The sequence below is a fragment of the Gobio gobio genome (assembly GCF_949357685.1).
Source record: "Gobio gobio genome assembly, chromosome: 21".
Taxonomy (NCBI): domain Eukaryota; kingdom Metazoa; phylum Chordata; class Actinopteri; order Cypriniformes; family Gobionidae; genus Gobio; species Gobio gobio.
Window position 1 is genome coordinate 13574573 of NC_137117.1, and position 12472 is coordinate 13587044.

Consider the following 12472-nt stretch of genomic DNA (forward strand, 5'->3'; position numbering starts at 1 on the left):
ATGATTTCATATTAACTGACAGACTTTTTGTAATTATTAAATTCAAATTCATTTGTCAGAACACAGTACTACTATGTGAATATTACATAAGGATAATATAATGATTATATAATTCCACACAACATGGTATATTAGCTTCCATTTACAAACTGAAATCCAATCAAACTAATTTGAACAGAATTAGCTTTAATTTCCCACCATCCATTTCCATGTATCGCCGTAGCTCCATCTCTAACATGCTCTGTTTGTCTTCCAGCTCCAGCTGTCGAGACCTTTGAAAACACAAAACTAGAATTACACAAATATATTATGCTGCTGTTAGCACAGCCTGTAATTTAGTTTGTAACACAGAGGATCCAACTGTGCACAGAGCCAATATATGCTAAATGCATGCAAAGCGGTGGGTTAAATAAATCAGGCCACTCGAAGCATTCATCTTAAGCATTAGTGCTCATCAAAGACAAGCAGAAGAGAGGTTGCCAGGGGCAACAAGACTGTGGCTTTCAGTGAGGTTTGAGGTTTTTCTTAACACATGCAAAAATAAATGATGCACTTTGAGCAATAACTGCTATTGAGTTCCTTTAATGTGCAATGCTGATATTAGCACTTGGTTAAGCAACCAAGATGTTTATCAATTTAACGCAACTGCTGGCCATTTTTGAAGGGAACAGTGATCAGACTTACGCCACCATGAGATCAGACTCCTCTGAGAGTAGATTGTTCTTCTCCTGGACCAGTTCAATCCACTGGTCAATCGTTTCAGGGTCACCTGTACCTTAAACACACATACATCAACACAGTCAACACACTGTCACCCTTTAGCTTCTCTTAACCAGCTTGAAGTGCATCCTGGGACACATTTAAAACCGTTTTGAAGTAGTTGTATGCAGGGCACAAATAGCTTAAAGTAATATCATTTAAAGAAATGTATATGAAAAAAAAAAAAAAAAAAACTTCAAGCATTTTAGCATTTGCATAACGAGAAACAAAGCATTTAAAGGTGCACTATGTAAAGATTTTTCAGGAAAATATCCAAAAACCACTAGGCCAGTGTTTTATATTTTGTTCAGTTGAGTACTTACAATGTCCCAAATGTTTCCAACTATTCGTAAATCATGAGAAATTGCTTTTTTAACCAACGAACCGGGACGTGTAAGGAATTCGCCTGTCAATGGCGTCATATCTGCGTTCCCCTCGGTTTCCGTTTTTTTCTTCTTCTCAGAAACGCTTTACTCTCACTGCAGTGTGAACAAGTGTCATAGCAGCCGCCGAGGGAACGCACAGAGTAACGTCATAACATCATTTAACACACACACAGGGTTTTTCCTGGGTCAAAAATGGTCTTCGGTGGTGGCTGACAGACATGGTCATCCGTACACACACACGCACGCACACACAGTAAAAAAGTACCCTACCCACGTGATCTGCAAGCACAATACTGACAATACATTTTAAATAAATTCAAAGAAAGTTTGTAACTTTTGCTTATCTTATTTTGATCCCACATGAAAAAATACTAGAGTATATTATAGTAAAATTACTCTAGTAAATACTATAGTGTTTTTGAACCGTACTATAGTAAATATACTACAGTAAATTAACAAAGTGTAGTAAATACTATAATATACTACAATATACTGTAGTATCTTTACTATAGTATGGTTCAAAAACACTATAGTAATTTTACTATAATATACTATAGTATTTTTCCATGTGGGATACCTTGATGTTTGTTTTTGTTCCTCATTTTTACACTATTTACTGATAATTGTTTTGGTATATAATCATATCAATATTAAAAAGTAGTATTAAAAAAATGAACAAATAGCCTAATTTTCTGCCATATACAATTTCATAAAATTATCAGCTAGCTAACAACAACTTTGTTCTGGGTTCACCTCACTCCAGTCTAAACTAAGTGATTTATAGGCTATTTATTTTACTACACATTATGAACATAAATAAGCTGAAAGACTGTGGATAATTACAACTAACTCTTACACCCACTCTTGCTAAATTGGGTTAGCACACTTGTGTTCTCATTTCAGATTGTTCCGAGTAAATTAATAAACTGATTCGTGAGTTCAGTGTTGGACAGATCAGTTGTTCTAACCAGTCGTTGAAATGATTCGGTTCAAAGGAGTCATTAGGTGGCGAATCGGACATTAGCAGACGCGTTGTGTGCGAATCCCGTCTGTTAGAACATCGCGAAAGATTTGTAAACACACAGAAAACACTTCATAACTGGACACGATTTGTTTCCCGTTTATTGAAAGTATGGTTTATGTCAGCTGGTCAGAGAATCAGTCAATGTTTTTTGAGCGCATTTCACACCCAGCGGTAATTAAAGGAAAACATTGTCTGATAGCGCCACGTGCAACATGGATTCGGTCTTCCGACCTTTTGATTTTGATTAACGTAATATGTGAAATATTAGAAAGCTAAGAATGCTTATTTTGAAGACAGAGAGAGTGCGAGCAGGGGAGGAGCTCTGATCGTTCTCTCTGACACTCGGTTACAAGCGCAGCATCTATTCTACATCATTCATAAATCACAATAACTCATCAAATAAAGCTTTGGCGGGACAAAAATTTGTTTTGGCGGCTGCCAAAAATTTTTCAATGTAGGAAAAACCCTGACTCAGATGTATCTAATATGATCAACAGAGCTGCGTTACCTCATACTCATGACCGGAAAAGCGGAAATGGCGCCGTGATTGTGGCATAATAAAAGTCCCGCTGCTCGTGAGGCATGTGTTGCGTTCATCTTATTAACAAACGCTCCAGCAGCCTTGCTCAGCTCCTGCTCTGCTTCATACTACAGTAACGTTATAATCACATCCATGAACATGATTTCTGCCCAAGTCCTATCCCGATTCTTAAATCCCAAAAATCAATATTTTAGTCTATGCTCTTTTCAGACGATGCATGAACAAAATTTGGTTTAGTTAAAGGTCCAATTCTCATTTTGAACTAGTTGCTTATTAGCATGCATATTACTAAAATATTGGCTGTTTATTAGTACTAATTTATTAGTAAATAACTATTAATAAGTAATTAGGAATTTATTGAGGCAAAAGTAATAGTTAGCTAATAGTTAGAATTGGACCCTAAACTGACCCAACATTTTTTTGTAGATCCACTAAAATCACAATGATTTTTTTTATATGAAAGTCTTAAGGCCTGTTCACACCGGGACGATTTTCGCACGCGTTTATCGCCAACGTTTAACACCTCGTGACTAAATGTAACAGAGGCCAGCTAGCCTAGTAGTCACTGTGAGTAAACCTCACTCCTCTTTATCGCCAACGTTTAACACCTCGTGACTAAATGTAACAGAGGCCAGCTAGCCTAGTAGTCACTGTGAGTAAACCTCACTCCTCTGATCTCAAGAGACGCTCTAGCGACTGACGCTAAGGGCTGCAGCCTTTAGCCTCCTTGTTAGAGCGTCCGACTCATGCTGGCGGACCTGGGTTCGAGTCTCGCTTGGAGCGGGCGGTTTGAACAGAAGGTCACATTGGTGCCGTGACCCGTATGGGAGTGAGGTTTAGGGGGGTGAGTGTAACGGAAGCCAGCTAGTAGTCGCTGTGCGAGTAAACCTCACTCCTCTGATCTCAAGAGATGCTCTAGCGACTGATGATAGGGGTTGCATCCTTGTTAGAGCGTCTGATTCTCATGCTGGCGGACCTGGGTTCGAGTCTCGCTTGGAGCGGGCGGTTTGAACAGAAGGTCACATTGGTGCCGTGACCCGTATGGGAGTGAGGTTTAGGGGGGTGAGTGTAACGGAAGCCAGCTAGTAGTCGCTGTGCGAGTAAACCTCACTCCTCTGATCTCAAGAGATGCTCTAGCGACTGATGATAGGGGTTGCATCCTTGTTAGAGCGTCTGATTCTCATGCTGGCGGACCCGGGTTCGAGTCCCGCTTGGAGCGGGCGGTTCGAACAGGTGGGTTTACATAAACAAAGGGCGCCAATGTGAGTGTGCACACCAACACACAAAACGCTAGGCATAAAAGCGGCATTTAAAAAAAAAAACGCCTTGTGTTCGTTTTTTTGTTTTGATGCGGCACGTTAAAAACTGTACGACCAATGAGATCTGCGCTTTTGTTCACATGCCTGGAGCTGCTGAAGTGACAGTAAAACACTTGGTGGTAGCGCTCAAGCACAAAACGGTCTTGTCAAGCACACATTGATACGACGAAGAGGAAGTAAGTAGACAAAGAAGAAGATGAGCTGCTAATGTGTGTGTGAATGGTTTTGGCAAGCACGTAAATACTGTCTCTCTTCTTTTTCTGTGTGACGAGCGAGTGTCAGAAGCGTAAAGTGGCGCAGCACCACCTTGTGTACCGGGAGCGCCATCTACTGAATTTGCACATTCACTGTGAAAGTGAAAATCGCTTGGGTGTGAACACAAAGACGCGTCGAAAAACGTCTCTAAAAATGCTGGTGATAAGCACGTGCGAAAATTGTCCCGGCCTTTAGCTTTCAAATTCTGTCAATTAACAAACAATTTCAGATAAAATTACATTTACCTCAGAAAAGCCATTCAATTACCTTAACTCGATATTTAGTTGCTGCATAGTTGTGAAATATATATTCACTATATTACATATTCATTATTTTACTTAACCTGTTCTTCAATATTTAATATACAGTATTAAGTTTGAATAAATCCATCATGAAAACGATTTTATAACAGACAGTAACTCTTATTGTAACTCTAAAAACAACATAATCTAGATGTACACATTTAACAGACGTACAAGTGCTATCAGGGTTAACAAGTTCACTGGGTTTCAGTGAGGATTTCAGCGCACACACAGTCTGACTGCTGTATAATATGCTGAAGTGAAATCATTAGCGGCGAATGTAGATGGATGAGTTGTCATACCAGACTCTCCTCTCAAAGCTCTCTCCAGCTCCACTCCTTTCTCCTCCAGATCTTTAAAGGTCACTTCTATCTCATCCAGCCGTCTCTGAATCGTCTGTGTGGGCGTCAGAACCAGGACAGTATCAGATCAAGTAAGAATGGAATACAGATCACTCTATTTTTCATCTTTATATAAATTGATGCTGATGTTTCTTTTAAGCGGCTTGTGTTTTTTGACCATTATGGGAAACAATCTACACAGTGCAGACTGATCTTGCTCACCTGAGCTTTGTGGAAGCGCTGGATTTCGCTCATTCTTGCTTTCCTCTGCAGGGTTTTCATCCTCTTTAGTTCACGTTTCTCTGACTCCGAAATCTCAAAATCGCCCCCCTGAACACATACGACACAAACCTACAGTCAACAACTTCATGGGAGAACAGGTTTTTATCAGTCAACCAGAAAAACATGATCTCAGGATCATGATTCAGTGATTTTCCAACAAATTAAAAGTTTCACTGTTTGAAAATAAATTAAGACAGCCATAAATATTAGTACATTTATAGCTGTACTGTAAAAATGTTTTTATTTATTTATTAATTATATTTTATTAAATACTCAATGTTTTTAATTTACACTAAAATATTACTTTATTATTAATATTATTATTAATAACAAATATAATTATTATTATTATAAATATTAGTACATTTACAGCTGTACTGTAATTTTTTTATTTATTATATTTTATTGAATACTCAATGTTTTTAATTTACAGTGAAATATTACTTTATATTTGTAATTAATAATAATAAGAGTTATTATAAATATTAGTACAATTACAGCTGTACTGTAAAAAACATTTTTTAAATGTTTTTCTTTTAGTGAGAAATTACAGTAGTAATACTAGTTTTGTAATTAATAATAATAATAATTATTATTAGTTTTATAATTATTTTAGTCATATTAATATATATGATATATTATAGTCATATTAATATATATGATATATTATAGTCATTTTAATATACAATCTTATTTTGTAATACTTCAATTTAATAATAATAATTATAATATTTATTATAGTCATATTAATATATAACAAATCACAAACTTTTTGGCCAAATTGTGCAGCTTTACAAACAAGTTAGCTGCATTTTAAAATCACAATTGTATTTTTTATCCCCCAAAAATTACATTTACAAATAACACACACATTATATGTTTTTTGGGGATAAAAATTATGATTGTTATAAAAAAAAAAAGAATTAAAGCTGCAAGCAGCATTTAGCGGGGTTCAAGCCTTTAAGGCCTTTAAGCACACAAACATCAAAAGACATTAATTTTTATTTAGCAAGATTTTAAACACTGAAATAATAGATGGAAAATACCATTTACAGTCAATACAGGCAATTTACAATAGGAAATACGTGGTTTTAAAAGGCTTTTAACAGTTATAGCGTCACCTATGGTCCGATTTCCATAAAACTTTGCATGCTTGTTAAAGATGTTATCTTACATATGCAAAAACAATTTTCGTGAAGTTTTGAGTTTTCCCTTAGAATTTATAGGCTTTTGAGTGTATGTTGCCACACCTCTTTTCTAAATGACCCTGTAATAGCCATTCAAATGCAAAAGTTCAACTTTTTTTCAATAATTATTGATCTAGAGAGTCCAGAGAATTATCCTAGACTAGTTTGGTTCCAATCGGGCAAAAAACCAGGGACTAGTTCGCAAAAGTAGGTTTTGAACATACTCAGGAATATTTAATGAACATATTAATTGACAGCAACAGTTCTAGAGAAAAAGTTGTTTGGTATGAGGAGATCTATCAAATGATATGCATATTTCGTGGATGTGTGCAACACCACGTGATTACAGAGCCGTAAAACTCGTTAGCGCCAACTAGTGGCCGATTTCTTTCAAAATTCTTACAGACCTCTAGGGCCATGAGACTTGTCTAATAGGTGCTCAAATTTAATTGGCTGTGGCAGCCATGTTTTTTAAGATACGCCAATGTCCTCATAGACATACTTGGTACCTTGGACCAAGACACTGCATACCAATTTTCAAGTCAATCGGACCAGCGGTCAGGTGGTTAAAGCCATTTTGATGTTTTTTCACGTTATTGTGCCACCAAGTGTTAAATCGTCGCGATTTTTTTATCGTGACCAAAGACTCAGCCTATACACATGTGTACCAAGTTTGGTGAAGATATCTCATTTTGTTCCTGAGTTATAGCCCTTTTAGTAAATAGGCTCCCCCCTGAACGATTATTTTTACGCTCCTTAACAACCGTGAATATAAATTTCGACTTTTTTTGATAATTATTGATAATCTGACTCCAGAGAACATTTTGACACTGGTTTGGTTCCGATCCGGCAAAAAACCTAGGACTAGTTTGCAAAAGTAGTTGTTTGACAAAATGCAAAATGGCGGAAAATCTATCATGGCGGAAATGAAATCGGAGATATACGTTTTATTCGTCATGGACTCACCTTTCCAATGATATAAGACACTTGAGTCTACGACATACGGTTTAGGAGTTATGAGCCATTTCGCCCTTTTGATTGCTGTAGCGCCACCTATTGGCCAATCAAGTTCATACTCTGACAACATTAGCCTCGATTTTTGTACTACCATCTGATAAAGTTTCAAGTCTCTAGCATTTACGCTTTGGTCTGCACGATCACAGTTTAAATATGATTGAACAATATTAGTTTAGAGGATAAGCCAATGAGTGGTCTTCTGCTGCCATCTGGTGGCAATTTTAGGTAATACGCCATAATATATTTGAAATAAATTAATTTGACAAAATGTAATTGTAAATATTGTAATAGTGACTTTATAATGTCTAAATAGGAATTATAGAACATGATAAGTAAATAGAATGACAAAATGACCATTTAAGCCCAGCAGGTGGCAGCAGAGAACCACTCATTGGCTCATTTTCATTTTAAATGTCTGTTTTTCATTTAATTGGCACATTTTCCAAGTTAATGTCTTCAGACGTGCTTAACTCACATGCACATTTTGTTGGAGATATAGATATTTGAAATAAATGATGGGTAACAAATAGCTTATTCCAGGTTTTCCCCTTTAAAACATATTTTCAGGCATTATTTTAATTGTAATTTAATAATTATTGTAAAAACATTAATCAAATGAACAAATTAATTGATAAACATTGACAAAATGTCATTTGCAACATTTATTATAATGATTTTATAAAGTTTAAATATGCTTAGTAAGCAGAATGAACCAATGAGTGGTCTTCTGCTGCCATCTGGTGGCAATTTTAGGTAATACGTTTTTAACATAATTGTGAATAAATAAATAACAATTTGATTGACAGTATTGGTTCTTGAGGCAAAGTTGTTCAGTATGAAGAGATCTATCATAATTTCTGCACATTATGTGGATGTTTTTTACCCCACCTGATTACAGAGATAGAAAATACCATTTACAGCCAATACAGGCAATTCACCATAGGGAATACATGGTTTTCAAAGCTTTTTAACAGTTATAGCGCAACCTATGGTCCGATCTCCATAAAACTTTGCATGCTTCTTCAGCATGTTATGTCACATATACATAACAATTTTCGTGAAGTTTTGAGTTTTCCTTTAGGATTTATAAGCTGTATAGTGTATTTTGCTACGCCCCTCTTCTAAATGACCCTGTTATAGCCATCCAAATGCAAAAGTTCAATTTTTTTTCAATAATTATTAATCTAGAGAGTCCAGAGAATTGTCCTAGACTGGTTTGGTTCCGATCAGGCAAAAATCCAGGGACTAGTTCGCAAAAGTAGGTTTTAAACATAATTGCAAATATTTAATGAACGCTTTGATTGACAGCAATGCTTCTAGAGGCAAAGTTATTCAGCATGAGGAGACCTATCATATGATATGTATATTTGGTTTATGTGTGCAACACCACGTGATTACAGGGCCATAAAACTCGTTAGCGCCAACTAGAGGCCGATTTCTTTCAAAATTCTTACAGACCTCTAGGGCCATGAGTCAAACATGCCCACCGAGTTTCATTCCGATCGGCCTCCGTTAACCTTGTCTTAGAGGTGCTCAAACTTCATTAGCCGATAGCGGCCATGTTTTTTGAGATACGCCAATGTCCTCATAGACATATATGGTACCTTGGACCAAGACACTGCATACCATTTTTCAAGTCAATTGGACTAGCGGTCGGGTGGTTATAGCCATTTTCATGTTTTTTTTGTGTTATAGCGCCACCAAGTGTTCAATCGTCGCGATTGTTTTATCGTGACCAAAGACTCAGCCCATACACATGTGTACCAAGTTTGGTAAAGATATCTCATTTTGTTCTTGAGTTATAGCCATTTTAGTAAAATAGGCTCCTCCCACAACATTCGTTTTCCGCACCTTAGCAACCGTGAATCGAAATTTCAACTTTTTTTCGATAATTATTGATATTCAGACTCCAGAGAACATTTCTGCACTGGTTTGGTTCCGATCGGGTTAAAATCCAGGGACTAGTTCGCAAAAGTAGTTTTTCAACAAAATTCAAAATGACGGAAAAATTTGCCTACCGGAAATGAAATCGGAGATATACATTATTTACGTCAGGTATTCAGCTTTCCAATGATATAAGACACTTGAGTCTATGACTTACGGTTTAGGAGTTATGAGCAGTTTCGCGCAATTGATTGCTATAGCGCCACCTATAGGCCAATTTGGCTCATAATTTGATAACCTCTCCTCGATTTTTGGGCTACCATCTGACAAAGTTTCAATGCTCCAGCCTTTACGGTTTGGGCTGCACGATGCGTTTTAGCGGAGAATAATAATAATAAAAACCCTTACAATTACAATAGGGTTTCAGCACTTCGTGCTTGAACCCCTAATAATAATAATAATATATATTTTATTATTATTATTATTATAAATATTAGTAAATGTACAGCTGTACTGTAAATTTTTTTTTTTTTTTTTTTGTGAAAAATTACAGTAGCAAAACTTATTTTTTAAATAGTAAAATATTTATATACATTATTTTTTATATAGTCCCAATATGTTTTTCCCCCCAAATCGTGCAGCCCCAGTTCATGAAATGGCATCAAATTTTGTTTTGGGACATCGCAATCAAGGATCATCAAAAATAACTATATTCCTCTTTGTAAAATATGGTATGGATGGAAATGTGGTCTTCTGACCAAATAAGCTATGGAAGGAGTCTCAGAATGAAACTAATTTGAACATATTCCCACCTTGCAATCCAAAATATGGTCTTCTGCTTGAAGATCCTCTTCGTCCTCTTCTTCGTCATCGTCAACACCTTCTTCATTATCATCTTCTGATATGTAATGGTCTGTTTGAGATTGTTCTGATGAGGGAATTCACACCAAGATCAGCGACTACATTTAACCTAAAGACGTTTCTAAAGAAGTACTAAAAATGGGGCTTCCAACCTGAAGGTCCAACTCTGAGGACGCTGAAGCGCTGCTGTAGCCGTGGTGAAGACAGATTCCATGGGGAAAACTTGGAGCGCATCTTTCCGTGCTGCGATTGGATGGTGGGCGGAGGTTCGCTCTTCCTTCTCACGCAGCGACGGTTAGGCTGGGTTTGCAAGCTCCTGCGTGTAGCGATGCCTCCGCTCCAGTATCCCTCCTCGTCTCCTGCTTCATGCTGCTTGGAGGAAGAGGAGGTGGAGGCAGCCGAAGACGATGCAGGCGTCTCCGAGTCCGAATCCTGGCTGAGCAGGTCCGCCTTTTCCTCTTCGCTCAGCTGAAGCTTGCGCAGGGACGGCTTGGGTTTGGAGTTTGGCGTGAGGTCGTGATGAGCCTCCTCTGGGTTCTGCTCTGCTTCCTCTGGGATATTCGAGGGTTCGGGTAACACGTTATGGACAGTGCGAGGTTTTGGGAGAGGAGGGTACAGCGGAACTCTGGAACCTCGAGGGGCCGGCACTGGAACGGACGGACTGCCGTTATTTTGTTGGCTTGGATTGAGCTCTGAGGCTTTGTGTGGTTCATGAGATTCCTTAAGATCAGGGGACTGTGGGTCATCTTGCTCTGTGGGAGTAGGGCACTCGTTCGATTCTTCAAAGTCAGGGTCAACAGATATCTTATATGAGCCCTTCCGTCTTACAGAGACATGTGGAGGTGGTGATGCCATCTCTACAGTTTCACCATGTTGTGTATTCTCCTTATCATCCTCTTCATTATGACCATTCTCAACATGATTCTAGAACACAGAAAAACATGACATTATTATTCTGTGTAAGTTTGTGAACACAAATGCTAGCTTGTTCAATTCATGTAGACTACCATTCCAAATCTATCCATTCATCCAACTATTCATCCGTCCATCTATTAATCCACCCACCCATCCAACCATCCATCTATTAATCCACCCACCCATCCAACCATCCATCTATTAATCCATCCATCCATCCATCCATCAATACATCTATTAATCCACCCATCCAACCATCCACTCATCCATCTATTCATCCATCCATCTATTAATCCACCCACCCATCCATCTATTAATCCATCCATCCATCCATCAATACATCTATTAATCCACCCATCCAACCATCCATCTATTAATCCATCCATCCATCAATACATCTATTAAATCCATCCATCTTTCTATGAATCCTTCTATCCATCCATCCACTCATCCATCTATTAAACACTCCCTCCATCCATGAATCCACTCATCCATCTATTAATCCATACATCCATCCATTAAATCCATCCATCCATCCATCTTTCTATTAATCCTTTCATCCATTCATCCACTCATCCATCTATTAATCCATCAATCCATTCACTCATCCATCTATTAATCCATCCATCCATTCATTCACTCATCCATCTATTAATCCATCCAACTATTCAGTCATCCATCCATCCATTCATTCACTCATTCATATATTTATATATCCATCCATTTACTCATCCATCTATTAAATCCATTCATCCATCCATCCATCCATCCATCCACCAATCCATCTATTAAATCCATCCATCCATCCATCTTTCTATTAATCCTTTCATCCATCCATCCACTCATCCATCTATTAATCATCAATCCATTCACTCATCCATCTATTAATCCATCCATCCATTCATTCACTCATCCATCTATTAATCCATCCATCAATACATCTATTAAATCCATCCATCAATTAAATCCATTCATCCATCCATCCACCAATCCATCTATTAAATCCATCCATCCATCCATCTTTCTATTAATCCTTTCATCCATCCATCCACTCATCCATCTATTAATCCATCAATCCATTCACTCATCCATCTATTAATCCATCCATCCATTCATTCACTCATCCATCTACTAATCCATCCAACGATTCACTCACCCATCCATCCATTCATTCACTCATCCATCTATTAATCTATCCAACTAGTCACTCATCCATCCATCCATTCATTCACTCATTCATATATTTATATATCCATCCATTTACTCATCCATCTATTAATCCATCCATCCATCAATACATTATTAAATCCATCCATCATCCATCTATTAAATCCATTCATCCATCCATCCATCCACCAATCCATCTATTAAATCCATCCACCCATCCATCTTTCTATTA

At 37.4% G+C, this 12472-nt stretch overlaps 1 protein-coding gene across 4 annotated transcripts in view; it reads right to left on the reverse strand.

Annotated features, from left to right (window-relative positions):
- The window catches only part of mical1 (microtubule associated monooxygenase, calponin and LIM domain containing 1), a 59346-nt gene that overhangs the window by 4158 nt on the left and 42716 nt on the right, over positions 1 to 12472 (reverse strand). For all 4 annotated transcript variants that reach the window (XR_013815499.1, XR_013815500.1, XM_079803525.1 and 1 more), the window contains 6 exons: positions 10311 to 11082; positions 10110 to 10225; positions 5150 to 5257; positions 4889 to 4982; positions 685 to 775; positions 199 to 272 (listed from right to left, as the gene is read on the reverse strand). Coding sequence is in view for 2 of the 4 variants with exons in the window: in XM_079803525.1 (XP_079659651.1) it covers positions 199 to 272; positions 685 to 775; positions 4889 to 4982; positions 5150 to 5257; positions 10110 to 10225; positions 10311 to 11082 (1255 nt within the window). In the remaining 2 variants the exon portion in view is untranslated. The remainder of the gene's footprint in view (positions 1 to 198; positions 273 to 684; positions 776 to 4888; positions 4983 to 5149; positions 5258 to 10109; positions 10226 to 10310; positions 11083 to 12472) is intronic.